Source organism: Triturus cristatus, chromosome 5_1 (genome assembly GCF_964204655.1).
Source record: "Triturus cristatus chromosome 5_1, aTriCri1.1, whole genome shotgun sequence".
NCBI classification, from domain to species: Eukaryota; Metazoa; Chordata; class Amphibia; order Caudata; family Salamandridae; genus Triturus; species Triturus cristatus.
The window spans coordinates 542,433,093-542,460,032 of NC_140587.1; the positions used below are offsets into that span (position 1 = coordinate 542,433,093).

At 43.3% G+C, this 26,940-nt stretch overlaps 1 protein-coding gene across 1 annotated transcript in view; it reads right to left on the minus strand.

Annotated features, from left to right (window-relative positions):
* Positions 1 to 5,078: 5,078 nt before the first annotated feature.
* The window catches only part of GDAP1 (ganglioside induced differentiation associated protein 1), a 92,417-nt gene continuing 70,555 nt past the window's right edge, over positions 5,079 to 26,940 (minus strand). The window contains exon 6 of the mRNA XM_085605418.1: positions 5,079 to 6,856. Coding sequence (XP_085461544.1) covers positions 6,474 to 6,856 — 383 coding nt within the window. The 3' untranslated portion in view covers positions 5,079 to 6,473. The remainder of the gene's footprint in view (positions 6,857 to 26,940) is intronic.

Consider the following 26,940-nt stretch of genomic DNA (forward strand, 5'->3'; position numbering starts at 1 on the left):
ACTTTACAAAGAAAATAAGTTGGTGCCCTATTTTCTGTCTTAAGTGTTTTTCTTAAAAATATTTATTAAAACATCAGGTAATGCTCCTTCCGGAAGGAGCAGTTTATGGAGCCAGCAGAACCAGAGTAAGTGATAGGAGCAAAATCTGCTCATCAGGAGCTCTTGTTTCCCACACAGATGGCAGGTTACACCTTGGATTCCATCTTTTCTGATCATCTCTACGTTTCTGTGGAGGCCCCGTCCTTTAGTTTGGTCGAAACACGTTGCTGTCCGTTTGTTATCTCTGATTTTACAATTTCTTTTCTGTCTGCTACCACTCCAACTTGCTGCCTTGCCGGAATTTGGCATAAAGTTAACCATTTCAATTTCTGTGATGCTTTAGGTGCCTTCCCCCATCTGAACTTCACCAATGTCATCTCTCCATTTATTGAATTCAGCTGCTGGATTGGCACCACTCTGGATGCCATTGCCCCGAAAAAGAAGGTGGTCAACCACCACAAACTCCCTCTTCTCCTTGGTTGTGACGAATTACATGAGGCCAAACGAAAATATATGCACTTTTGTATGTATGTGGAGGAAGGAATATTTTCCTTCCAATAAGCTCATCTACTCACAAGAGTTGATCCAGTATAAAGGCTTCACACTTCTACACTTCACAAACTGAAAGCACGAGGAATTCTGTCCATGAAACCTTTTGTATTGTAAAGAAAATTATCATCCTACTTCCTGGGATAACGCAGTCTAACCCTCACAGAGACTATGCGAGGGCCTTTCCGCATTCTTTAGCAATAACACTGAAAAGCCCCTTTCTATTTTCTCCAGGATGGTTGGTCAACCTAATACACCTGACTTTTCTGGTTACTCCAAGGAATGCATTGGTTCACCTCTCAACCATCTTCCCATCACTAATGCCCTTGTCATAGCCATTTTTTTACTTTAACTAAGCCCGCCTTGCCTGCCGACCCTTGTCCTCCTAAAGTTCTCTCACTCGTTACAGGCACACTTTTGCCCCACTAGTCAGCTGCAATCTATCTCTGTCAGAAGCCACAGTCCCAGTTCACAGAAAGAAGGCAAAGATCATTTGCGTAAAAAGCCATCATCCAATCCTAACCAACTTAGCAACTTTAAATCCATTTCTCTGTTGCCTTTCATCTTTAAAAGTTTGCAAAAAGCTGTGACCCACCAGCTGCCTACCTATCAAGAACATCACACACTACTAGATAGCTCTCAATTTGGTTGTTGATTGGCACATAGTACTCAATCTGCTTTGCTCTCCATCTCAGATGACATCAGAACCACAATTGACAGCAGTTGAGCCACAGTTTTATTGCTTCAGGACCTGTCCTCAACCTTTGATAGGGTCTCACATTCTATTCTTCTCTCATCTTTTTGAATTCAGTTTTAGTAAATCACCTCTGAAATTGATTCACTCTTTCCTCTCAGACTGACCTCAAGCTATTTTACTACCACCCTTCCAGTCTGCTTCACCTCTGTAAAATATGGTGTACCTTAAGGCGCTATCCTTAGTCCCACTGAATTTAATATCTATGTTTCTCATCTTCAAGCTTTGGCTTGCTCTCACGGATGTGAGATTGTATCATTCAACGATGGGACACAAATAGAGTGTCTATTCCAGCCAAAACTCTGGAAACTCTGATCATGATCCGGAATTGCATGGAAGATTTTTCAAGATAAATTAAAATTAATTGACTCAAGCTGAACGGAGACAAATATGAACTGTTGGTCTTTGACAAAAACATATACATTTAGTCTGATTCTTGGTGGCCTTCCTCCTTTGACAGTGCCCTTTACCCAAAGTCCTCCGTTGAAAATCTATGAATCTTCTTGATGAAAAACTTTCTTTTCAACAAGTCAACCACGTCTTCCCTGTTTGCTTTGCTTTTTTTTACATGTGCTACGTAGGTTCTTCCGGTTCTTTCCCATTCTGCTAGTAGAACAGTTGTACAGGCTCTTCTGACTTTTAGATTAGATTACAGGAACTCGCTGCTACTTAGAGCCCCTAAAAAGCTCTCTAATCATGGTGCACAATACGGTGGCCCGCCTATTAATGCCTACGCCCACCTCTTCATGTATCTCTCCAAACTATGGCCAATCTCCATTGGCTCGCTAACTGGAAATTAATCATCTTTAAGGCAAAACGGAAGGAGGACCCAAATCCAGACCTGTTCAAGAGCTTCAAGGGTGTACAGCCCCTTCCAAGCTCTAATAGTCAGATAATATAGAGAGAGGCTGGAGGCTTTAAAAAATGTTCTATTTCTACTCTGGTGTTATCAAAACATTGATTTAAAAATGTGAACAGCCCTCTTAAACTAGATAAATGGTATCACTTTCACAATATCCATTATTTCCAAACAATTGCTGATATGTCATATCAGTTTAACCTGATGAAGTGACATGATTAATATAATTGTTGCGAAACGTGAGTCATCTGGCGCTTTGGAAAGTGTGATTAAGCACAGCTATCTTCACCTCTTTAAATTGATGTTACAATATACCTGAATAGAAATTCAAAAATCTTTTGAAGCCTCCAACTTGTATTTATAACATCTTTAAGGCACTTTGCTTTACATTTAGAGCTCTAAATAACAGATCCAACCTAACTCTACAGGCCTCCACGCACACTCAGATCCTCTTCCTTGCATCTCCTAGCCATGCCCTTTATTAAGCTCCCAGGACAGGGAGGCCAATCCATCTCAATCCCTGCAGTAAAACCTCTGAATTATCCACCTGTGGATGTCACCACTAGCATTAACCTGACACCCTTTTGAAAACAGTTAAAGACTTGTTATTCATGCTATCCAACTAACTAGTAGACCTGTTTTCTTTAGTGCCAGGAACCTTTAGATGTCAGCGTGCTTTATAAACTGAAAATCAATAAATCAATCAATCAATCTGAGGCAGGCACACTAAGAAAGGTAGACCTATGGTCCCACAGATGATGTGTTCAATATTTTGGACTGTGCTTCATGTTATTTGTATAAGCGTTCACTCTTTCACCCTTAGCAGTTAGCACATGTCCCTGACAGAGCACAGTCACAGCAGGCAGGCTTAGCTAGAATAATATTACTTTCTGAAGGATCACATTTCTACTTGGAATACAGTGTGGGGAGCCCTGATAGTGAACAGATAAGGGTGGTAGACCTGAGCAGGGACAAGTGTTTCGAAGATGTGACATCCCCATAACCACAATAGTTTGCATGAAATCTACATACCCACAATCCTTATGTTTAATCCTGAATCCTCCAGGTTCATATTTATGAGAACAGATTAAACCTTGAACATTTGTTGTGCAAGAGATAATGTGTAGAATGTTATTACCTTTACCTTAAGGACAGCAGTTTAGAGTACCAAACACCTTCACTAAGAGGAGGTTTCATAATGTCTTTTCCCTGGATCCACTTGCGATTTGTGTGGCAGTGATGAAAGGAGTTAGGATTATTGGAAGCATTTTACACATACAGAGTTCCAAAATCCGTAGACAAAGCAAGGCTTAACATTTTAGTAATTTATGGTTGGAGTGCTGGTTTACATTTCAACTGTGTTTTGACCAGCATCTTTCTGGAGGATGCATGTGGTGCTGAAATGTGACTCTACAGTGAGAAAATGTGTGTGCATTGTAACAATCATGAACTTCGTATTAATTATATCCATACAAGAACCAACAGAGAACCACTTCATTTTAGTCCTTTAAAAGTTACTGTCAAAGGGTTTGTGTTCAAGGTGTAACTTTTTGATTTTAAGACCTTTTTCTGCTGTTTTGTATGTTGAAGCTCATAGCAATCACTACAGGGTTCATTTGCATGCCAATGATGTTGGGTGAATCTTCTAGTATTGTTATTTTCTGCCATTTAATTGTCGCTAAGATGTTACCAGATGGGGCAATGCGCATGGGCAGTGAGACCTCTATTCTCAATGCCACCCTTCATAGAAATATTCTAACAATAGAGAGTCAAGTATCATACTAATCAACTGTGTGTCTAGTTTTGATGTGCATCTTACATGCTACACAAGGGATAGACATATTTTTCAATAACGCCCTGCAAAGCTTATGACTGCACAATACTCCTGTAAACTCATACAAAATATGTACACCCTTCAAATTAGCAATGGATGAAGGGCGAGACCCACTGCAAAATGTATACTTGCCAGGGCTGGACTGGAAACCAAGCTCAGTCCTGACAAACATGTTCAAAACAGCCCCATACTGCAGGAGACTGGAGCTTGATTAAGGCCATATTGCCTTCATGGCTTGGTCATGGTAGTCCATCAATCTCTGAAAGCAGCTCATCCAGTCTGCAGCCCACCGGGGAAACTTCAGAGTGGCTGAGCAGTCATTCCTGTGGGATGATACCAAATAAAAACAATACTTCAAACATGCAATGGCTGAAGAAGACTGACCCACAGCACGCTCTGTGTGTATGTGTGTGTTGATGAGATGAGCTCCGATATACACTATATCTGTGTGTAGCCAGACCTAAAAAAGTTAGTGCTAATAGACATCACTCTAGCAACAGAAGCTATAACTGTGAAATCATGTTTAGACAGGCACAGAAAATATAGTTATCTAAAAATAGTGAGGGAAGGACATGTTGCCTAGTCCTAGAGCAGTCGACTTTGCACCATAGTGAACTAGTTTCAAATCTTAGGTTCGGCTCATTCGAGGTGAATTGCTTAATATCCCTAAGCCCCAAAAAAGTATGATGTAAACTGGTTCTGTTGTAAAGCACTCTGATGTCCTTGAGCCACATTAGTACTACAAAAAAATGGAAATAATTTGGGGTAAATAGTGGACCGTGACTCTGTACAAGATATTCCACTAAGCCATTGGACGAGCAGACTCGTTCTTTCAGTTCTTCTGACTGATGAAAAAGAAAACCCTACAGGAACTCATGCATTTATTTGACAAATGTGTTGTCAGCAGCTTATGTCTTCCTAAAAATGTTACAGTATCCTCCTTAACATGTCTTCTTCATAAGGTAAGTCTGAATTAGATTGCTGCCTTTGGAATTAAGAACATATTACTAAAACTATATGGAAATTCATATGTACTCGTTATTGATTCAAGATCATTTATTTTATTTCCTTGTGATTCTGTTATAGCACAGTCCATAATAAATAGACTTTAACAGGTACATCCTGAAAAGCAAAACATGACACTAACATCAGACTCAAAGAAACATTTTTTGCGATTAAACAAGGCGAGTGTAAGAAGCAGCAACAACTTAAAAATAATAAACACATGTTCAATGTAGGAGGGTGATGGCTCCTTCTTCTACTCGGTTTCCACTTCTACCATAGGTAACAGAAATGAAGGGGACTTCAGTCTGCAGAATTCTGACACCATCGGTACACTTCCCACAACCAGTATGTTGACTTTTAAACTGCACCTTAGATGGGTGCCGATACAGTTCTTGTGGCTAGGCCAAGCAGAAAACAGGAACAAAACGTTTGAGGTGTGCTTGTTAACACTATGTCCCGAATGATCATTTTCTTTTCTAGGATGAGCATTCAAGACCTCTTGTATATGCTTTAGTATATACCTATATGTGTATGTACTTTGTGGGATCTGGAGATCAGCCCTAAGACTTGTCTGCTTCCGCTTAGGGATTTTTTTTCAGTTTAACTGCCTCTATTTAACTGTCCTGATTTGGACTATACCATTTCCCGCTGAAAGGCATTATTTCTCTCCATGTATTCCCATGCCTGGCGTGTCACGCAGTTTGGTGCTTACTTTCCCTCCATGTTAAAGAACAGTGGATGTTTCAGCACCCAGGCTAATGTGCTGCATAGCTAAAAACATATAAGGTCCAAAAGGCGAGACCGATTGCATTGCAAATGCTTGTTTTCTTAATTGGCATCGTTCAATCCAGCTGCCACTCTTCAAAAACCTATTCCAACTGACATAATATCCATGATTTCGGTCTTCCAAAATGCGAGATCTTTTGTTAAATAAAGGTTCATTAATGATCTTGCGCCCTTGTAAACCTCAGAACCCCATAAAAGATAAAACTGCAGAACAATTTGTGGTACAGCTACAGACATGCTGATCTGCTGACACATGTTACGTTTCTCAAGTTAAAAACTGCCCACATTTTGATTCAGAGAAGAAATCCCTTGATTGATGGCTGATATGCAACTTTGTAATGTGCACATGATCCGGAAGTACACGATTCAGTAAAAGGAAGCAAACATGTAAAAAGGACACTTACAGTGAGCTTAAAATACCATAGCTGCACAACATATAGCATCTTACCGTTTTGGTGAGTGGGAAAAACGTAGGTCACACCGAGTACGAGGTAATTGTAAACCGACTTATGAAAAAATTCGACTATTTAGTTTGGTCACTGTGTGTTTCTTCGTGTTTAGTGTCTCATAGATTGTGTAACTTTATGCATAATGCAATTACAGAAATGGAAATGCAGTGCATGTAGACATAAACAAAATCAAATGTACTAGAATAAATGTTGCTTTGTTCTAAAGGATGACACAAAGGTGGACAGTCTTTTCCTCATACACAGGTAGAGCAGGTACCCCACGCCGGCCACCAGGCCAGCCATGAGCGTGGTGCCCAGGATGGTCGGGGCCCTCTTCCTTGCTACGCGGAATGCGGTCGGTAACACCGCAGATATTAAGATGTTGTTAACATTTCCTAGAACTCGCCGAAAGGTTTTCCGCTTCAGGATTCGTTCGTAATAGTTTTCCAAGTTAGGACGTTTTCCATTGCCCCAGTTTCTTCTCGCAAATCCAAGAAACTTCAGCCGGTGTAGGGTGACAGCCAGGGATATGTCAGCCAGACTGAAGAACTGGCCACAGAGCCACAGTTCCTGTCCCTCCTCTAAGGAAAGGGGGGAGAAAACATGGGGTTTGACACTTTGGCACTTAAAATCACACTGTTTATTTTTTCATTTATTTTCACTTCATTTACTGCATGCGCCAGAGTCGCAAAATTGGACAACAAGCTTTGGCAATTGTAATAGGCCTGGCTTGCGGTTTGAGTCTTGACACATTAAAGAAAGCCTGCTGCAGAGAAAAACCAAAACAAAAGAAACGATTGTTTATGTATACAATGCATCTTTGAGATAAACAATTTAACATGTAATGATTCTGTGTACTTTTGAGATATAAAACTATATCTCATGCATTTAACTTCATGCACCCCTTAGATGGAAGACGAATAAATACACCAGCAATACACCAAATAGCCAACAGCATGAGGTGAGAGAGTAATACTCCTCGAGGTGGAGCCAAAGTCCACCCAATAAACATATTTTCAAGCATTTGTAAGTTTAGGTTGACAGACAGCTGCAATGTGCTGCCAGACCTAAAAACAAAAAGCAGTTATTGTAACCTTATGTTTGACATCGCAGCTTCAGCATTAGGCAAAGTATTTTACAGCGCTTGATGTTCGGTAAAATACTTCAATGCACTTCTTTTATGACTTAAGGCTCGGTTTATTGTGCATAACCATCCAGGCTTCTTCTTCTTTCTGCATCCGTCAGAAAAATAAAGGAAGGAAGCAAGAGGAAATGAAGAAGGATACCGGGAGGGAGACAGCATGATATAATGAAATGTGGGGGTTTGTATCGAGCAACACAATATTTTTGTTTAATTTTACGTAGTGCTTCCAACCACACTTCTGCGTCCTCTAGCAATTATAACTTGTTACTAGTACCCAATTTACCAACCTTTGACGTACGGAAGGCTGAGGTGGCCTAGCCAGCATTCAATCTTGTGCCCCACATATCACTGCATGCTTCAGCATCGAGCGCTCAATGTACTCGACCCCCCTGACGGCGCGTGGGAGGTACAATATCACCTCTTGAGGAGAGAGGAGGTCTGGCTTTAGACACTGGCAGGAAGAAGGGCCAAGAGGAAGCAGTTGAACAGACAGAATCAGTTCCCCGTTAAGTGTGCCTCCTCCCTGCTTGGGCTTGTGCAGCCACTTCGTTTTACCAGTGTCTGCCCACTTAATCCCTGCAGTAGCCTACTGTTGGCTGCATGGGGTGGCGCTGGGACGACCCAGCAGTGAAGAACCGAAGCTGTGTGGACAGCAGAGAACCCATCCGAAGACCCCACCTTCTCCTGCCACTCCCTCCAAGACTACCAATGACTCAGCTGTGACTACACGAAAGGAAGGCTCTCTTGCATCCAATGACTATGGACTCAACGCCACCAAAAGTCAATAACTATAGGTACAATGTCTGCAACTGAACGCGAGCAATGGCTAATGGAACAATAACAAATGGAGGAGCTGATAGTTGGCATCATGTTTGAAATGATCAATTTATACTGGAGAAGGCCTGCAAACAGCGATAATTACTGGTGAAAGGTGTGCACAACGGATTGCTGTGATTATGTCTGAACAGAGCAATGGGACCTTGCACAATTTGTGAAGGGGGAACAGTTGATTTATTAGTGGTAATGATTCCAGGCAAACGTTTTGCCTTCCTCGTCCTATTTTACTGACCATCTTTGCGCTGGCTTTAGGACTCTGGGCACTTTACCACTGCATGTGCTCTCGCCTCTAAACACGGTATAATTGGTTTACATCTGTTTGACATACTGGATTTACCTACAAGTCCCTTGTAAAGTGGTATGCCATGTACCCAGGGCCTGTAAATAATGCTACTAGTGGACCTGCAGCACTGATTGTGCCACCCACAGAAGTAGTCTTTCAAACCTGTCTCAGGCATGCCACTGGCACTTAAACTTGGCATTTAAAACTACTTGTCAAACTTTAAACACCTCTTTTATTACATATATGTAACCCCAATGGGCAGGGTGCTATGTAAGTAAAAGGTAAAAAAAAGTACTTTTATGATGTGCATGTCCCGGTAATGACAAATAGCCTATTTTGTTCTTCACTACTCTGAGGCCTATGAAGCATTTGGAATTTCTTAATACATATCTAAGCTGTAATTCCTGATCAGAGAGGAGTAACTTTTCTAAGTTTCAAGATATTTAGAATGGTAATGATAAATCCTCCTTATTGAAGAAGTTGGATTTCACATTACTATTTTAGAAATGCCACTTTTAGAAAGTGGACATTTCTCTCTGCTTATAACTGTATGCTTGCAGCCTGTGCCAATACACGTCTGGGCTGGGCGATGACTACACTTTGTGCATTCCCTCAAGACAGCCACAAAGACAGGAAGGTGAGGCTCATCTGCATTCTGAGCACTCATCTGCATTCCTCTGCATTCCAATGGGTCTTCCTGAGCAGGGAGGAATGGGAGGGGCTGACACTTACACTTCAATGGGTAGGGTCCTGACCCCACACAAAGAACTGATTGCCCCCACAGATAGCCTGTCAGACAGGACTGGGTTAAAAGGGATACTTGTGGAATTCAAAACCACTTTTTGAAGTCTCCCCAACTTCAAAGGCACATCTAAGTATAAGTACAGGGACTCTAACCCTATCAAATCAGACACTACTGGACTAGTAACCAAGTTCTGCCAGAGGAACTGCTGTGCTGCTTAAAGACCTCAATTGGACTGCTTTCTGAAAGAACAGCTGTTATGCTTTGTTGCCCCGCTGCTTTCTGACTCGGTTGATCTCAAAGGGTTTGCTGGCTTGCCCCCTGTTCACGAAGTCTCAGATTCATCAAAGACTTAACCATTTTAATACTGCTGTCATACTCTGGAATCATAAGTGCAGCATTTGGTCTTGTTTTGTTCAGAAAATAACAATCTATATTACTAAACCTGCGTGAGGTCTTTTTGTGATGTATGCATTGTGTTACTGTGTGTGTGTGTTGCACAAATACTTTACACATTGCCTCTTAAGGTAAGCTGGCAAGAAACATCTCAGAATCCGCGCCAATTACACGGAGTACTCTGCAGGGCAGACACCATTAGAGAAGATGCCGTGGTGGTGTCCCTGGATGCTGCATCGGCCTTCGATACCATTGAATGGACCTACATGTTTGCAGTGCTCCGCAAATTAGGCTTTGGCCCGGAATTTATTAAATGGGTGCGCCTTTTATATTGCCAACCGTTGGCACAGGTGGTCGTCAATAATCGGAAGTCACCTGTTTTTCACTTGGGTAGGGGCACCAGGCTGGTCTGTCCCCTATCACCGCTCCTCTTCTCCTTGGCCTTGGAGCCCTTGGTGGCGTGGATCCGCTGGGACCCTGCTATCAGGGGCCTGAGATGGACTCATGGCTGGGAGGACCGCATATCTTTGTATGCGGATGACATCCTGCTCTATCTTGCCTCCCCGGCGAAGTCGTTCAACGTCGAGATGGACATATTTCACATCTTCGGTAGATTCACAGGTTTCAGGATCAACTGGTCCAAATTTGTGCTCTACGTCCTTAGTGGGCAGAAGCCCCGACTCCCCCGGGGTTGCCAATTGACGGAGGCCGTGGAAGGGTTTAAATATCTGGGAATCTGGGTATCCAAAGACTTGTCCTGATTCCATGAGACTAACCTCCGGCCTCCGTTAGAATGTCTCAAATCAGATGTCCAGCACTGGAAGTCGCTTCCCCTAACCCTCCTGGGGCGTGCAGCATTATTTAAGATGATGTCCCTCTCCCGACTTCTACATGCCCTGCAAAACACGCCCATTCCGGTAGCAGCGTCGTACTTCAAGGAACTAGAGTCATTGGTGCGGTAATTGTTATGGGAGGGTATGCCCCCCAGCATTGCCACGCAAAAATTCACGTTGGGTTGGTTTGACGGTGGAATTGGGCTACCTGATATGAGAAGGTATTATTGGGCCTCGCAGCTCGTTGCCATCAATCAATGCCGATATAGACGTAACGATGACCCGGCCTTTCGGATAGACCGATGGCTCCTCCCAGGAGGCGGCTTCGAGGGGGCGATGTGTAGCAAATCTCTGATATCCGTCCTGTCCGGTCCGACTAAACATGCTGTGCAGGTATGGAAAGACGCAACCAGAAGCCTGGGTTGGGAAGGCAAGCTCACCAGGGCCACGCCGCTCTGGAACTGTGACCGGTTGGGTCGATTGTCACGTTCCCAGGGGTGCGACAAATGGGAACTCATTGGTATCTCTAGAATCGGGGACCTGTGGAAGTCGGGCGAGGTCATACCATTCTCCCGATTGCAGCAAGAATACAAACTGGCCAATTGTGAACAGTTTCGGTACCTCCAAATCAGGCACGTTCTGCTTGAATTTCTCCCTAAAGGGGCTGACCTCTCCACTGGAGGACAGGATCTTAGATGGCGATTTGCCTGAGAAGGCCATATCTCTCATATATAGAAAGCTCATTAACAACATGCCTGATCCCCTGATCCGCGTCAGAAGTAAATGGGACCACGACGTGGCTGGGCTGGATGACGAGGAGTGGCGGGCTGCAGTGGCATCCCCGCGGGAGGTCGCCATTTCTTTCATACTCCGATTGGTCCAATTGAAAATCCTTCACAGAACATATTTGCCTGGACCCTCTTTGGTTCATATGGGCTATGCCCAAGACAGTAATTGTGTACGACACTGTGGGCAAGAGGGCACCTTTATTCACACACTGTGGGAATGTGGTATAATACAGAAATATTGGGAGAGGGTGGTACGTATGATGGAGGAGGCGTTGGGACAACAGATACCATGTAACATCAAATTGATTTTATTGAACATTTGGGACCCCACGGACCTCAGTGCTAAGGAGAGAATCTGGGAGGCTCTGGGCTTCATGGTGGCCAAGCGAAACATTAGACGTCTATGGAGGGCCCGAACCCACCCAGCATTGCCGATTGGGCCAAAGACATGGACTGGTGTATGGTGACGGAAGTTCCTATTTATGTCTCTAGGGGGTGCCCGATGAAATGGTCACAAATATGGGGGTCATGGAACACCTTTCGAGGGGATATATGTGAGCCACCTGGGAGCGGGGATGAGGGTGCTGCTGTAGTTGTATAGTATGTGACACTTGACAACACTTATAATGTACTGTACAATGGGCTATTACTGCTGTATCAATGTGCTCTACAGACCCTTTGAGCATTGTAGTGCTTTGATTGTTTACATGCCTTTTTCAATAAAAATAATTTAAAAAAAAATGTTATCTTAGTTGTGTATCTAGCTTACCCTGACTAGAGTGGTGGGTTCTGCCTGGGAGTAAACCTCAGCCAACCAGAAACCCCATTAGTAACATTTGTGGCAGCTGTGGGATAGGACTTGTGTTTGTGCATTAACATAGTAACTAATTGTTCACTACAACTCGATACAAAGACCACTACAAGTTTAAAAGTCTACTGTTCTCTCAAATTGGTAATTTTCCTAAATTTACTCCGGCTTCATCTTCATCAGCTTGGGACTCTGTTTTGTACCAGTGAAACCTTGACAGAATGGAAATGGATCTCAACTGCATGCCATCTTGTAGTATGAGGGAGAGGAGGAGGTTCTGCAAGGAGAGGGGACTGTCTGTGAAGAGGGATTCCAACAGTCTGGACCTCAAGCTGGCCCCACATGCATTTGAATCAAAATGAAGGGGGAAAGCAACAATAGGAAACTCTGAGGGGGAGGACCCCCTTGGAACTCTAGGGAATGATTCTCTACCAGAGAACTAAGAGGGCAATGTTCCTGAGAAGGAGGGGGAGAAGAGAAATTACTGGCCAAAGGCTCTAGAAGAGAGAGGGGAGCCCACAGAGAGGGAGTTCCCTACTGTTTCCTATGCTGGGAGAAGTGTCTCCTTCCAAGCCCTGTCCCCCGAGGAGCCCAAGGACAGACAGACTGAGAGGGACCTGAGGCTGCAGCTGGCCCAGCTTGCTGCAGAGGAGAGAAGAGCAGAGGTTGACAAAGCTCTGGCTAACAAGAGGATGGCTGAGGCTAAAAGGGCCGTAGCCAGAGATAAACTTGCCATGAGGGCAGCTGAGGCATAGAGAGCAATGGAAGAGAGAAAAACATTGTTAACTCATTAGCTGAGTCTCAAGGAGCTGGAAATCAGGGCCCTGTAGAAAGGGTCCAGCAACAACAATATTGGTGGCAGCAAAACTGCTGACTGTGTCCAGAGCTGAAGACAAAACCCACATACTCAGAGACTTGGTTCCTAGCTTCAAGGAGGAGTGGGACATACACCAGTGATTTCACACATATGAGGTAGCTCAAAAGGTGCACAGGATCCCTGAGGAGGATTGGGGAGCTGGCATATGGAGTCAAATTCCTGTTGTGGGAAGGGATGCCCTATTGGCCCTAGAAGAGGGGGGCAGGTTGAGGTATCCCCCATGAAGGAGGCCCTGGTCAGGAAGTATGAATTCACCCCAGAAAAGTGTAGGTTGAGATTCAGGGGCAACCAAGAACAATCTTGGTAGCCCTGGGAGGAATTTGTGGGGAACGTTTTCAGAGCACTGGATGGTAGAGTGAGGGGTAGCCTGGTAAACACTTTTGAAGGGCTGTACAATTTGATTGCCAGAGAGAACATGTTCAATTATTTGTTTCCAGGGTTACGCCATCACCTGGTTGAGTGTAAGTTCTCTGACCCCAGGAAACTTGCAAAGGAGGCATACCTCTGGGTGAGTACCAGGGTGTCTGAAAAGGCATTTGGGAGTGATCCTAAGGAGACTGGTTCATGATCCCCCAATCGAGGGTAGGGGAGGTTCACAGTAACCCAGTAAAGTGGAGGGAGGGGGTAAAGTGTTCCATGTCTCTTCTCAGAGTAAAAGGAGAGGTGGGGGTGGGCGGATACCCAGGGTGCCCTATTTCCAGTCCCTGAGCTTGGATAGTTTCCAGAGGAAGCACCAGCAGGGGAGCCTAGTCTGTACTAAGAGGCCATCTACTCAAGGGGGCCCACAGTGTCAGGAGAACTTGGGGTGGAAGCTGCCACAAGCATCCAACCAGTTCTGGTTTCTGGTAGTACCACTCCACAGAGAAGGGTGCAAAAGCCCAGATGGAGGGTTATGAGGGAGAGACAGTCCCCAGTGGGAGAACTAGTGGGTAAGGGTTGTCAGCTCTGAGATCCGGGCACCTCAAGACTGACCCCGATGAGGCAATTTCTGGCCTGCGGGGGCTCCATGCTCTATTACATAGACAGGGGTTGGCAGATATGCACCATGCAGACTCTTGCACAACACATGCACAGTGTGTTTCCCTTGGGGGAGGTGTACTCACCTGGAAGTCCAGACTTGCCAGGCGCATGTTCAGTCTAAGGGTACAGACCTTGAGTTGGAGGACCAGTTGCAGGATCGCACTCCTGAACTGGTGGGAGGGCTGGGCAGGGCAGCTGCCACAAGCACCATGAAAGTTCAGTTTTCTGGCAAATCCACTCCATAGAGGAGGGTATAGAAGACCAGATGGAGAGGTAGGGGAGGAAGGACTCACCCCTGATGCCTGTCCAGCCCAAGGGCACAGACCATGAGCTGGAGGATTAGTTGCACGGTACCACCCCAGAACTGGTGGGAGGTGGAGTGGAGAAAGGTTGAAGGAGCCTGGGGCTACAGCCCCTCACTCTGAGAAGCCACAGAGGACAAAGACCCCTGGATGGCCTGGGGCCCGGTTCTTGATGCTGACAGCTGTCAGCAGCCTCTGTTGTTTGCTGTCTTTGTGGAGAGGATTTTCCTTGGGTTGGGGACAGAAGTCAGACCCAAGAGTTGGAATGGGCCAAATCACTTTGTTGCCCATGGTGGTAATATCTGCCTACTGAGAGTGATTAAAGTTAGGTGCTACACAGATGGGGTCCACAGATAAGGAGAAGGACTCCCCATGGGTTAGCTTGGTGGCTCTGAGAGCTTAGACAGAGGGGCCCAACTAGGTTCGGAAAGGAGTAGAACTGGCAGGTACCACTGCAGGAGTGGGGAAGTGTCCACGTTCTATCGCACTAAGCAGGGAAGTCCATCAAGGTATTGTGAGGTATACCTCTCTCATAGGCCAGAATTGGGAATTTGTTAATACACTTTTAAGGTGTAATTCCTGAGCACAGAGGAGTAGCTTTTTCATGTTTCACATATTTAGAATGGTAATGATAAATCCTCCATATTGGTGAAGTTGGATTTTACATTACTGTTTTAGAAATGTCACTTTTCCAAAGTGGACTTTTCTCTCTGCTTATAACTCTGTGTGCTTGCAGCCTGTCTCCAATACACGACCGGGTCTGGGAAACAGCGACAATATGTGTATTCCCTCTGGACAGCCACAAACATAGGACGGTGAGGCTCATCTGCATTCTGAGCACTCATCCGCATTCATCTGCGTTCTGATGGCAGATGTCCAGTAACTGTGAACTATTAACATCTGCCATCGTGAAAATAGATTGCATTGTATCTATCACACAGCAACAAATTGTTATTCAAGATTGTGTTAGGAAATATCAAAGGCAGAATTTTGGAGGGTCACAGTATAACCACAGTAGGCACTTTGTGCTTTTATGCACTGCATTCACTTCAAACTTTAAAATTGCACATTTCCGGTTCTACTGATTGGATTTTTGTTGTTTTGGTCTCAAATAATTTATTAAATTTTACTCTATTTTCCTACATTACACGATTTTTCTTGTGTTGTGTTTTCACTTTATTACTGTTTGAAGTGCTGCACAAATACTTTATTCATTGGCTCTAAGTTAAGCCTTACCGCTTGTGTGCCAAGCTACCAGAAGATTAAGCGCAAGTTAATTTGTGGTTTGTGTGGTTTGCTTGTGCTTTTTATTATCTGGAAAGGCACACAAGGAGAGGCAATAAATTACATCACATCTCTTAATGCTAATGACCTAAATCTAAAATTTACTGAATGCATTCGCAGCACACAAGTGGCATATTTGGATCGTTTGGTCTACATCAAGGACAATTCCTTGCAAACCACATTGTATCATAAGCCTACGGCAGGAAATAGCATACTGCATGCAGATATCTTCCACCCTCGGAGTGTGATCAGCAGTGTCCCCTATGGGGAGATACTGAGAATAAAACATAATTCCTCCACAAGGGAGGAATATTTGAACTCAAGAGACCTGGCCCTCAGCAGATTCAGAGAGAGGGGATACACTGAGGGGGTGCTGCAGGAAGCAGTTAGAAAGTGAGACAATATACAAAGGCAGGATCTCCTAACGGAAATACCTAACAAAATTGGGGGAAAACAAGAACAAGAAAAAATAAGAATGATCACTGACAAAACACAAACAGTTCATCTGAGGTATACCAAATCTTTCACAGAAATTGGAGAATACTTAAAACCGATTATATTGGGGGCACACATATCTCAAAAGTACCCCTTATCACATATAGAAGAAGCTCCGCTTTAAAGGACCATCTAGTTAGGAGCCACTTCATGACAAAGGAAGAGGGAAATGGTTACAGGATTCTATCCCTGCATGAGATGTAAGGCATGCAAAAATAGTCATAAAGTTTGAGACTTTCAAATACCAGGCAATAGAACAAAGCAAAAAACTAACAAGTTGCTTAATTGTAATTCTGAGTATATGGTTTATTGTCTCTCTTGGCCCTGCAGGAAACAATATGTCGGCAGCATGATACACCCTACTAAAAAATGAGTGTTAGAGCACATGCGGGCGGACAAAAACAAAGACCAAACATATCGGGCTCGATTCACAGAACTAACTTAAGACAAAATTCTAAACTTACTACCATTTTGGTATTCACAGAAGGCACTTACTAATTTTTGTATTCACAGAAGGCACTTACTTATTTTGGTTTTCACAGAAGGCACTTACTCATTGATGAGTAAGTGCCTTCTGTAAATACCATAATTAGTAAGTGCACTTACTCATTTTGGTATTCACAGAAGGCACTTAGGGCCGAATGTATTAAAATGTTCTTTTGCGATTCTCAAATAGCGATTTTTTGTGAATCGCTATTTGAGAATCGCAAAACGCTATGTATGTAGGATTTGAAAGTAATTTTGCGAATCCTACATATTCCTTAATTGCGAATCGTAAATTGCGATTCGCAATTAAGGAATACCTCCCCATTCATTCCTATGGGCCGAGAGGCCCATAGGAATGAATGGGAAGACATTCTTAATTTGCGATTCTCAATTAGAGAATCTCAAATTGAGACTGCCATTTCAAGGGTGTCAAAAGGACACCCAGTTGCACCCCTGAAATGTTCATGTGTGCACATGTGGCACACATACATGCCCTAAGGGCATGTATGTGCACCACACGGCACCTTTAAAAATGCAAAAAAGTGCATTTTTCAAAGAAATCGCAAATTACCACCAACTTGCGATTTCTTAAGGAGAAATCGCACAACTTGGGTGCTTTTTACATCGCATTTAAGGAATCGCAATTCGCGCTTCCTTAAATGCTTTTGCAAAATAAGGAATCGCAAATTTTGCAATTCCCTATTTTGCGAGGGCCTTCTGGGATGATACATCCCAAAAGGCTTTTTCCCGATTCTGAGAATCGGCCCGTTTGCGAACGGGAAATGGGCTTCATACATATGCCCCTAACTCATCAATAAGTAAGTGCCTTCTGTGAATACCAAAATGAGTAAATGGTACTAAGTTTAGGATTTTGTCTTAAGTTAGTTCTGTGAATCAGGCCCATCCAGTGGGCCGCCACTTTCAGAAGAAACACAATAGCAATCGGAACCTATTGAAGTTCTTTTGTCTAGACCAAGTGCGAAGAGAAGAAAGAGGAGGAGATAGAAGAAAAAGACTCAGGGCACTTGAATTAAGTACATTATTGAACAACAAAAACAAAAACCCAGAGAGGCCTAAATAATGAAGGGGAACTGTGGGTACACATATAGTAAAAGAATGGTTATGAACCCCCATCTATGTGATCAAATTGATAGGGTTGAATGCTGCTATCAAGTACATTATACAGTGAAAAGTATGAATAGGAAAATGAGAAATTAATTATCAAATGAATTAATTGTTTTGCTTAGAATATGAAATCGAAGGATTTTCCCACTAAGGGCGTTATTGAGCAAACAATCTCATTGCAACACAAATTACAACTACATATATCAATGGATTTAATGGAAGTATGGGTACATGAATTAATAAGATGCATATGTAAATTCTTGAGAAAAGGGTGATTGGAAAATGCAAAATTAACTATTTAGTTGCCAATTTATTTGGGAGCGTTTGCCCATTCAGGGCGTTATTGAACAGTATTGCACTATGATGATCGCTCGCCATCAACTTCATTTCATGATGAATTTAATCAGAAGTATAATTATCAATGAAAATGATTAGATTGCATTGTAGTATTCATGCATACATGAATATTTTGGGACCCTTCATCTAGGACAGTGGTTTTCAAACTTTTTGATGCCGAAACCCCCCTTCAAAGGTGTTTAGACGGAAGGACCACCACTCTCTAGTCAGAAACTATTATCTTACAATTTTACAATTTGCTTTTAACTCTGCCATGTCGGTACGTCAGGTGCATGCTCGGAAGGACATACATATGCATATATTACCATACAAAGACATTCCTTTCTCATTATCACAAAGCAGTATAACAATCTGCTAATTCTTCTGCACTTTTACATAGAACATTTTAATAAAGAATTAATAGTGTTATCCATTTAAAATGCCACTGCCTTTAACAACTTTAGATGGACGAAACTCTGAATTTCGTTTTCTTGCTTATATCCAGCAATTTACAGGTCACACAGCTCTAGGCAATGCGTACTCAACTCACTGAGCTACCGTACCATTTTGGTTCAGTGTTTACAAAACATGAGATAAGATTTGGACAATAGGAATAGTAGGAAAACCAGGTAGATATGTTGGGACCACTTCCTCTGTGAATAGCATGGGAGTCGTCTCTTTAGATCAGAGTCCCCCCCGTACATTTGATAAAGAATCTGGTAATCAGATTTAATTTTGACCTACCATTGTATAAATAGATTTGCTGAATGACTAAGAACTGTTTTTTACAATTAAGTATACTAAAACGGGTTAGGTTTCTGTTCAACATCCAGCAAAGAATACAGATTTTCTATGTTTTTGTGACTGTGAGTTTTGATTCTATTAATGCTGTATATCTGGGGATCCTGCAAAAGCCTCGAATAAACTGTAATTAGTACAAAATGTCACAACGTGACTCATACTAAACATTAAAAAACACACGTCCTTCTCAAAATGCCTAAATAAACATCATTGGCTTCAGAGTTTTCAAAGGGTTAACTTTAGATTGATATGCTTAGTTCATAAAGCATTATATGGCGGTAGACATAGCCCTCTTACCCACAACTCTAGGTTCTATACCCCAAGAAAAAGCTTGGTTATTCACGGTTCCCAAATTTTAGAGAACTTTATGGGGAAAGATGGTTTTCAGTGGCTGCAGCAATGCTCTAGAACTGGCTTACACTGAATCTAAGAAGAGAATACTTCCTGCTGGAATGCAGACTAGAGAGCTACTAAACACCTGGCTTTTCCACTACAAGGCTCATGTGATTTTATATGACTGGTTAGTGATTTGCAGAAATGGTCTTTGAAGAATGAGCGCTGAGGTACCTACCTGGATATAGCGCTTTAGAAGTGGGCAAATATAAATAAATAGCATGCAGATAATTGCTCCTCTAAACACAAAACATCGAACGCCAAAAAAAATCCTATATAAGGATGTGGGGTTTGGTGCAGCGTTAGACTGAACGTTGGTACCTGCTGCCATCATTTGCTTGGCAAAGTGTATGCTACTCATAGCAACCAGGGGCATAACAAAGGCCCCGCATGTGAGAGGGCCCCTTCAGCATATCTTGCAGGGGGATCCCCTCACGTTTTGTTACGCCACTGTCTATTAACAGGAACAGCACTCTCGTATCCTGAGAAATCAAAGCTAGGCAGACAGCTAAACACACCTTACTGCCAGTGTGCTGCTGGCCTGAAAGAAATGTAAATGTGCACAACGAGTTAATCTGCAAATCCTTTACATTTGCAGATTAACTCGTTGTGCACATTTGCATTTCTTTCAGGCCATCAACACACTGGTAGAAACTAGGCGTGGTTAGATATCTGTCTGGGTTCGATTTCCCAGCACAGGAGAGTCCCTGAATTAAACTCCGGGGAAAGCATTTCAAATACGTCTGGAACGTTTTCTTTCAGCAAATAAAGAGCGCGACCCCCTCCCAATGCTTCCACGGCCCCCCTGGGTGTCACGCCCCACAGATTGAAGACCTCTGCTCTAGGAGGAAGCATTGCAATTGCTAAAAACTGTACCATTGCAAAATGGCCGACGGTGAAACATGCCTCTGTGATTTGTAAGAGATCACCTTGATTTCTATTACAAATGAACTACTTCAATTTTTATTTTGATTTTCTTGGAATAATCCATGAAAAACAAGCCACACCGACATTGGGGAAAGTGATTGTGCCAAAACGGGTCTGTCTGGTGTTTCTATTGTGTCGGCAATAAAACTTTGAAAAGAGAGCATTCCTCGTGTGCGCCTCATATCTATGATCACAACAAGATCATTTCTCTGGGAGATATATATATATATATATATATATATATATATATATATATGTGTGTGTGTGTGTGTATATATATATACATATATATATATATATATATATATATATATATATATATATATATATATATATATATGATATTCTGCCGTTGATGTTCCCAACTCACACAGTATGCACAAATATTGGCCACTTCTGAAGTTGTCCTAGCTTGGATTGAAAGAAGACTCAACTTGATTGAGATGCAAATCGCTCTCAGTGGTTGCCGAACTTTGTAAAGCTGTACTGACAAGAGCTTCATTGATCATAGGAATAGACATTGCTCTAGATTCCTGATTACGTTTAATAGCGTCACCTCATTAATTCAGATGTATTTGTCAAAATCTTTATTGCTCAAAAACTGGGAATCCTCATAAAACTTTTCGCTTGACAACTGTCTGATTCAGATTTTTTCCTGGGATCTTTAAAAATGACTTAAATGTTCATCACTGACAAACTTAAACATTACAAAGGCATTTGGGGTCGTATGCATGAAATAAGTATGAAATATATGACTAGGTTTTGTTCACACTTTTTACTAGTAGGATTTTAGTTAGTAAGATATTTTCAACTCATTGCTGTCACTTTGCATTTGCATTTTATTGATATTTGTCGTACTTTTAAGTTGTTTTTGTTCCTCAGCTTTGTTTTATGCCCAGTTTAGATGTACTTATTTAACTTATTTACTTTATTGGTAATATGTAGTTAACAATTCACATCAACCAAATTTATTAATGAACATAGGGGCATATTTACAAGTGAATGGCGAAGTGTGACGTTCAGCAAATATTGCTAACACCACACTCCGCCATTCTGAAAACGCAGGGATGCGCCGTATTCACAAGATGAGGCGCACCCCTGCGCTTCCCCTAGCACTGGCACTAAGTTTAGCTGCCAAGCACCAACCAGGCCCTCTTGCACCATAGTGCAAGGGTGTCTGCATTTGAAGGAATGATTGTTTATGTGCAGGTGGCTTAGTAAATACTGAAATGGATTTTGCATCAGGACTACACCACAAATGTGACGCAACCCCAGAATCTTAGTAAATCTGGCCCTAAACCTTTAGAACTGTAACACACAAAACAAGCACATTAAGATAGGTCTCTGCCACAGATTTGGCTTGACTGGTGTCTTAAATAGTAAATGAGATGGAGAAGTTGTATTTCACCTTAGACAATGGTAAATAGTTGTTTGCCACTTTAACTTCAAAGGAAAGTGCCCTTTGTCTGGAAATGCAGCACAAAGTGTTGAGATCTCTAGATGTAATTCCAGAACATAAGGCAATGACATAACACACATTAAACAAGCATTGGCATAGCCAATAGGTCTCGCCTTTGGGATATAATAAGTATTTAGTTATGCAGCACAATATCCTTGGTGCAACAACATCAACTGTTGCATGGGTAAACACTTATAAGGTCCCAAAGGCGAGACCGATTGGCTATGCCAATGCTTGTTGTTATTTATCACTGTGTTAGCATGTGGTTTGCCCTTAGTATGGAAATCTATTGATAAACTATTGGGGTACCACTCTTATGGGGTACGTGGGGAAAGGAATTACAGCATAAATACTACTTGAGGTTGAACAAACTCGTGTTCTTGTCATCAAAGAGGGAACATTCATGAGATCTTGCACTTTGTACCCTTGGAAGTTATGATACTTTACCAGCTATACAAAAGTGTGGCACAGTCGTTCCTCAAATAGCCAAGTAGCAGACAGTGATAAATCTTTTCAGAATATTTACAAGTACATGTCCAAGAAATGACAAATGGATATGTTTGGCAGTTGAAGATACTCGGGTGACATACTTAACAAAGCACTCATAAATATCGAAGATTATCTAACGAAGCATCAGACTTCTACATGAGCAGGATACAGATGTTATTATTGAAACTTCATTTAGTAAATTTAGAGTTGCAGAGAGGAAAGGTGGAAGAGATGCGGTTTCAACAAATAAGTGAAATGCCGAGCTATGCAAATGTCTTCCACACTTTCAGGAGGTATGGCTTTATTTTTTGTTTAGGTCTGGTGTGAGCCAAGACCACCTGTTTTCACTAAAATTATATGATAAATAACATTTCTTATAGTGGCTTTCAGGAAGCAATAATAGAATATTCAAGTGTATTGATGTTTATTTAATTTGCTATGATAGTGGCTTCCAACTGAAAGTGATGACGGACTGAGTTTTTTTTTTTTAAAGATAAAGTCATCATTGCATGTCTCCAGTATCTGTTTACAGCTGTTCATCCAAAGCTTTGATGTAAGATTTCTTTGAATTTGATAGCCATCCCACGTACCCCCAAACAAATTTAACTCCAAAATAAAAAAGTGCAATTGATTTGATTTGGATTTGATGCCACGTCTAAACAAGACCCATCAACTCACGGCAACCAACAATGATTAAAAACGAGTTGTGCAAACGTGGAGCTTATGTTAAACATTGCTCAAAAAGTACACTTTCTCGTGTTGAGAAAGGTAATCGGTCGCTGACCAGGCCTATCTTAACATGTGCCATCAGAGTCTGTGTCAGTGTGTCTCGCCTGCAGCTGGGGGATAGACAGGCTGCGGGTCTCCTTAAAAGGGCGCTTATCACACAGGATCGAGGCACTTTCTATTCATCTTCTTGCTTCCTATTTGCTCTGCTACCCATGATATCGCGCGCTCGTCCCCTGCAAGGAAGACAAATGGAGGAGGCGTTTGGCTGAAAGGCCTTATGGAGGTGTTACATGAATTAGAGATTAATTGGGCAGGCGTCGTCAAAGGCAAAGCGACAAAAGCCGCTATTTCATCTCTGGCAAAATGCTTTAATAACACTTAATCAAGAAAAGGGGTTTATCCAATAAAAAGCACTGCAGCTTTGATGTAAAGTCCTACATCTTACTGCTCAAGCCTCCAGCTCTTTGATTCAGGGCTTCGCTAGCGATGCTGAAGGTAAGTATTGTGAATATAGACTGGATCTTGGTCATTGCCTGCAAGTTGTGGGAAGATATTTCACGACAGGTTGTGTAAATCACAAGTCTTCTCACTTTCTGAAGCAGCCTGGCTGCTTTAGTTGAAAATGTGTATCCGAGCCTTCCATTTTATAAAACCTTACACTACAAAGGTGATGCTGCAAAGAAAAGCCCGAACATTCAATCACTGATAAAGCGAATAGGTTTTACTTTTGTATTATATATGCACATAGGGGCAGGCCGTAGGCAGGGACAGATGCACATATTCAAGCATGCAAGCACGCAGGCAGGGGAGCCCACTTACAGCCAAGTACACAAACAACAACAAACAAGCATGCGCGCCTCGCGCTGAAAGTTAAAAAAAAACATTAAAGAAAGGAATGGGCGGGAGATGGTGTAAAGATGGCGAGTGAGCTCATGCAAAAAAAAACAACCCTGAAAGACAGCAATGGGCGGGAGGTGGTGTAGAGGCGGCGAGCAAGCTGAGGATAAACAAAAATAGGCCCTCGTCTGCGGCCCCGAAAGAGCAGGCAAATGCACTCGTGCTGGCATCCGCCTTGCGGGAGCGAGAAGCGGCGGCGCGAGAGCAATATGTTTTCAATTACCACGCACGCCGCTGCTCGCTCACTCAAGGTGGATGCCAGCACAAGTGCGAGTGAGCTTGAAAAGGAGCAGACCGATGGCTAAAGGCCCTCCTAGAGCAACGCATGCGCACTGTCTAGGCAAGACCTAAAAATAATACCACAACGTCATAGAACACAACCGAACAAAACCTTCAGACAGAATGCAACACAACACCCACAGTACATCACTACATAAAGCAATATCACAGTACGAGAACATAATAGCACAAACAAAAAAATACAACACCACACGCCAACAGCTCAAGAAAATGCCACAAAATAAATATGTACAAATATTATTGCCATGTCTTACCACCTACACAAATATGCTTCATGACATCGTTACAGGTATTTGTAGGAAGTGCTTCCTCACCACCAATGGCGTAATAGAGCCAGTTAAAAAAAAAATGAGATCCGGCCTCCGATATCTTGCTAGCATGAAGTGCCTAATGCTTGAGAAAACATTTAAGGCAACCAAGGTAGCTATTCTTTAATACTTTCACACAGCATGGAAATCACAAGCCACTGATGCCACTTTAGCCTTAACTGCTTGTGTTTCTTTTAAAATGGGGAGGCCCTGATTGAGCAACTTTGCAGAATGAAAAAAATGACGAAATATGCAATGTGGGCCTTGAAAGGGGATTGGGTGGTAAACATCCTACCACTCGGTTCATCGGGATATACAAATTGTGGAGGTTTTTCTCAGTTTTCAATGAAAAATATTTTAAAAGTAAGTAGAGGGCATTGTTATCCGAAGTATTAGGCAAAAACCAAAGGAAATGATGGACGGAGTGTTGAACATTGCAAGCACTCACCCCCAGTCAACTGATCTGGGTTTAATCCATCACCGTTCTTTAGCCCACTCTGCCACCCCAGTTCAGACATGGCCATATGCAAATCAGTCTGACCCTGTGCCTCATGGGAACAGTCCAGCCCGAACTGCCAAGCCATGTCTTCCCTGGACCGGAAACAAGCTTCCTAGGACCAGTTTCTGGCATTTCAGCCGTCTTCAGCCAGGCTTGCTTGAATCCAGTGGCAAAGTGAGCAAGGGACTCACGTCTGAGCATACCCTGCCAACTTATGGCGAACAAAGCAAAAACCAAAGGAAATGATGGACGGAGTGTTGAACATTGCACGCACTCACCCCCAGTCAACTGATCTGGGTTTAATCCATCACCGTTCTTTAGCCCACTCTGCCACCCCAGTTCAGACATGGCCATATGCAAATCAGTCTGACCCTGTGCCTCATGGGAACAGTCCAGCCCGAATTGCCAAGCCATGTCTTCCCTGGACCGGAAACAAGCTTCCTAGGACCAGTTTCTGGCATTTCAGCCGTCTTCAGCCAGGCTTGCTTGAATCCAGTGGCAAAGTGAGCAAGGGACTCACGTCTGAGCATACCCTGCCAACTTATGGCGAACAAAGCAAAAACCAAAGGAAATGATGGACGGAGTGTTGAACATTGCAAGCACTCACCCCCAGTCAACTGATCTGGGTTTAATCCATCACCGTTCTTTAGCCCACTCTGCCACCCCAGTTCAGACATGGCCATATGCAAATCAGTCTGACCCTGTGCCTCATGGGAACAGTCCAGCCCGAACTGCCAAGCCATGTCTTCCCTGGACCGGAAACAAGCTTCCTAGGACCAGTTTCTGGCATTTCAGCCGTCTTCAGCCAGGCTTGCTTGAATCCAGTGGCAAAGTGAGCAAGGGACTCACGTCTGAGCATACCCTGCCAACTTATGGCGAACAAAGCAAAAACCAAAGGAAATGATGGACGGAGTGTTGAACATTGCAAGCACTCACCCCCAGTCAACTGATCTGGGTTTAATCCATCACCGTTCTTTAGCCCACTCTGCCACCCCAGTTCAGACATGGCCATATGCAAATCAGTCTGACCCTGTGCCTCATGGGAACAGTCCAGCCCGAACTGCCAAGCCATGTCTTCCCTGGACCGGAAACAAGCTTCCTAGGACCAGTTTCTGGCATTTCAGCCGTCTTCAGCCAGGCTTGCTTGAATCCAGTGGCAAAGTGAGCAAGGGACTCACGTCTGAGCATACCCTGCCAACTTATGGCGAACAAAGCAAAAACCAAAGGAAATGATGGACGGAGTGTTGAACATTGCAAGCACTCACCCCCAGTCAACTGATCTGGGTTTAATCCATCACCGTTCTTTAGCCCACTCTGCCACCCCAGTTCAGACATGGCCATATGCAAATCAGTCTGACCCTGTGCCTCATGGGAACAGTCCAGCCCGAACTGCCAAGCCATGTCTTCCCTGGACCGAAAACAAGCTTCCTAGGACCAGTTTCTGGCATTTCAGCTGTCTTCAGCCAGGCTTGCTTGAATCCAGTGGCAAAGTGAGCAAGGGACTCACGTCTGAGCATACCCTGCCAACTTATGGCGAACAAAGCAAAAACCAAAGGAAATGATGGACGGAGTGTTGAACATTGCAAGCACTCACCCCCAGTCAACTGATCTGGGTTTAATCCATCACCGTTCTTTAGCCCACTCTGCCACCCCAGTTCAGACATGGCCATATGCAAATCAGTCTGACCCTGTGCCTCATGGGAACAGTCCAGCCCGAACTGCCAAGCCATGTCTTCCCTGGACCGGAAACAAGCTTCCTAGGACCAGTTTCTGGCATTTCAGCCGTCTTCAGCCAGGCTTGCTTGAATCCAGTGGCAAAGTGAGCAAGGGACTCACGTCTGAGCATACCCTGCCAACTTATGGCGAACAAAGCAAAAACCAAAGGAAATGATGGACGGAGTGTTGAACATTGCAAGCACTCACCCCCAGTCAACTGATCTGGGTTTAATCCATCACCGTTCTTTAGCCCACTCTGCCACCCCAGTTCAGACATGGCCATATGCAAATCAGTCTGACCCTGTGCCTCATGGGAACAGTCCAGCCCGAACTGCCAAGCCATGTCTTCCCTGGACCGGAAACAAGCTTCCTAGGACCAGTTTCTGGCATT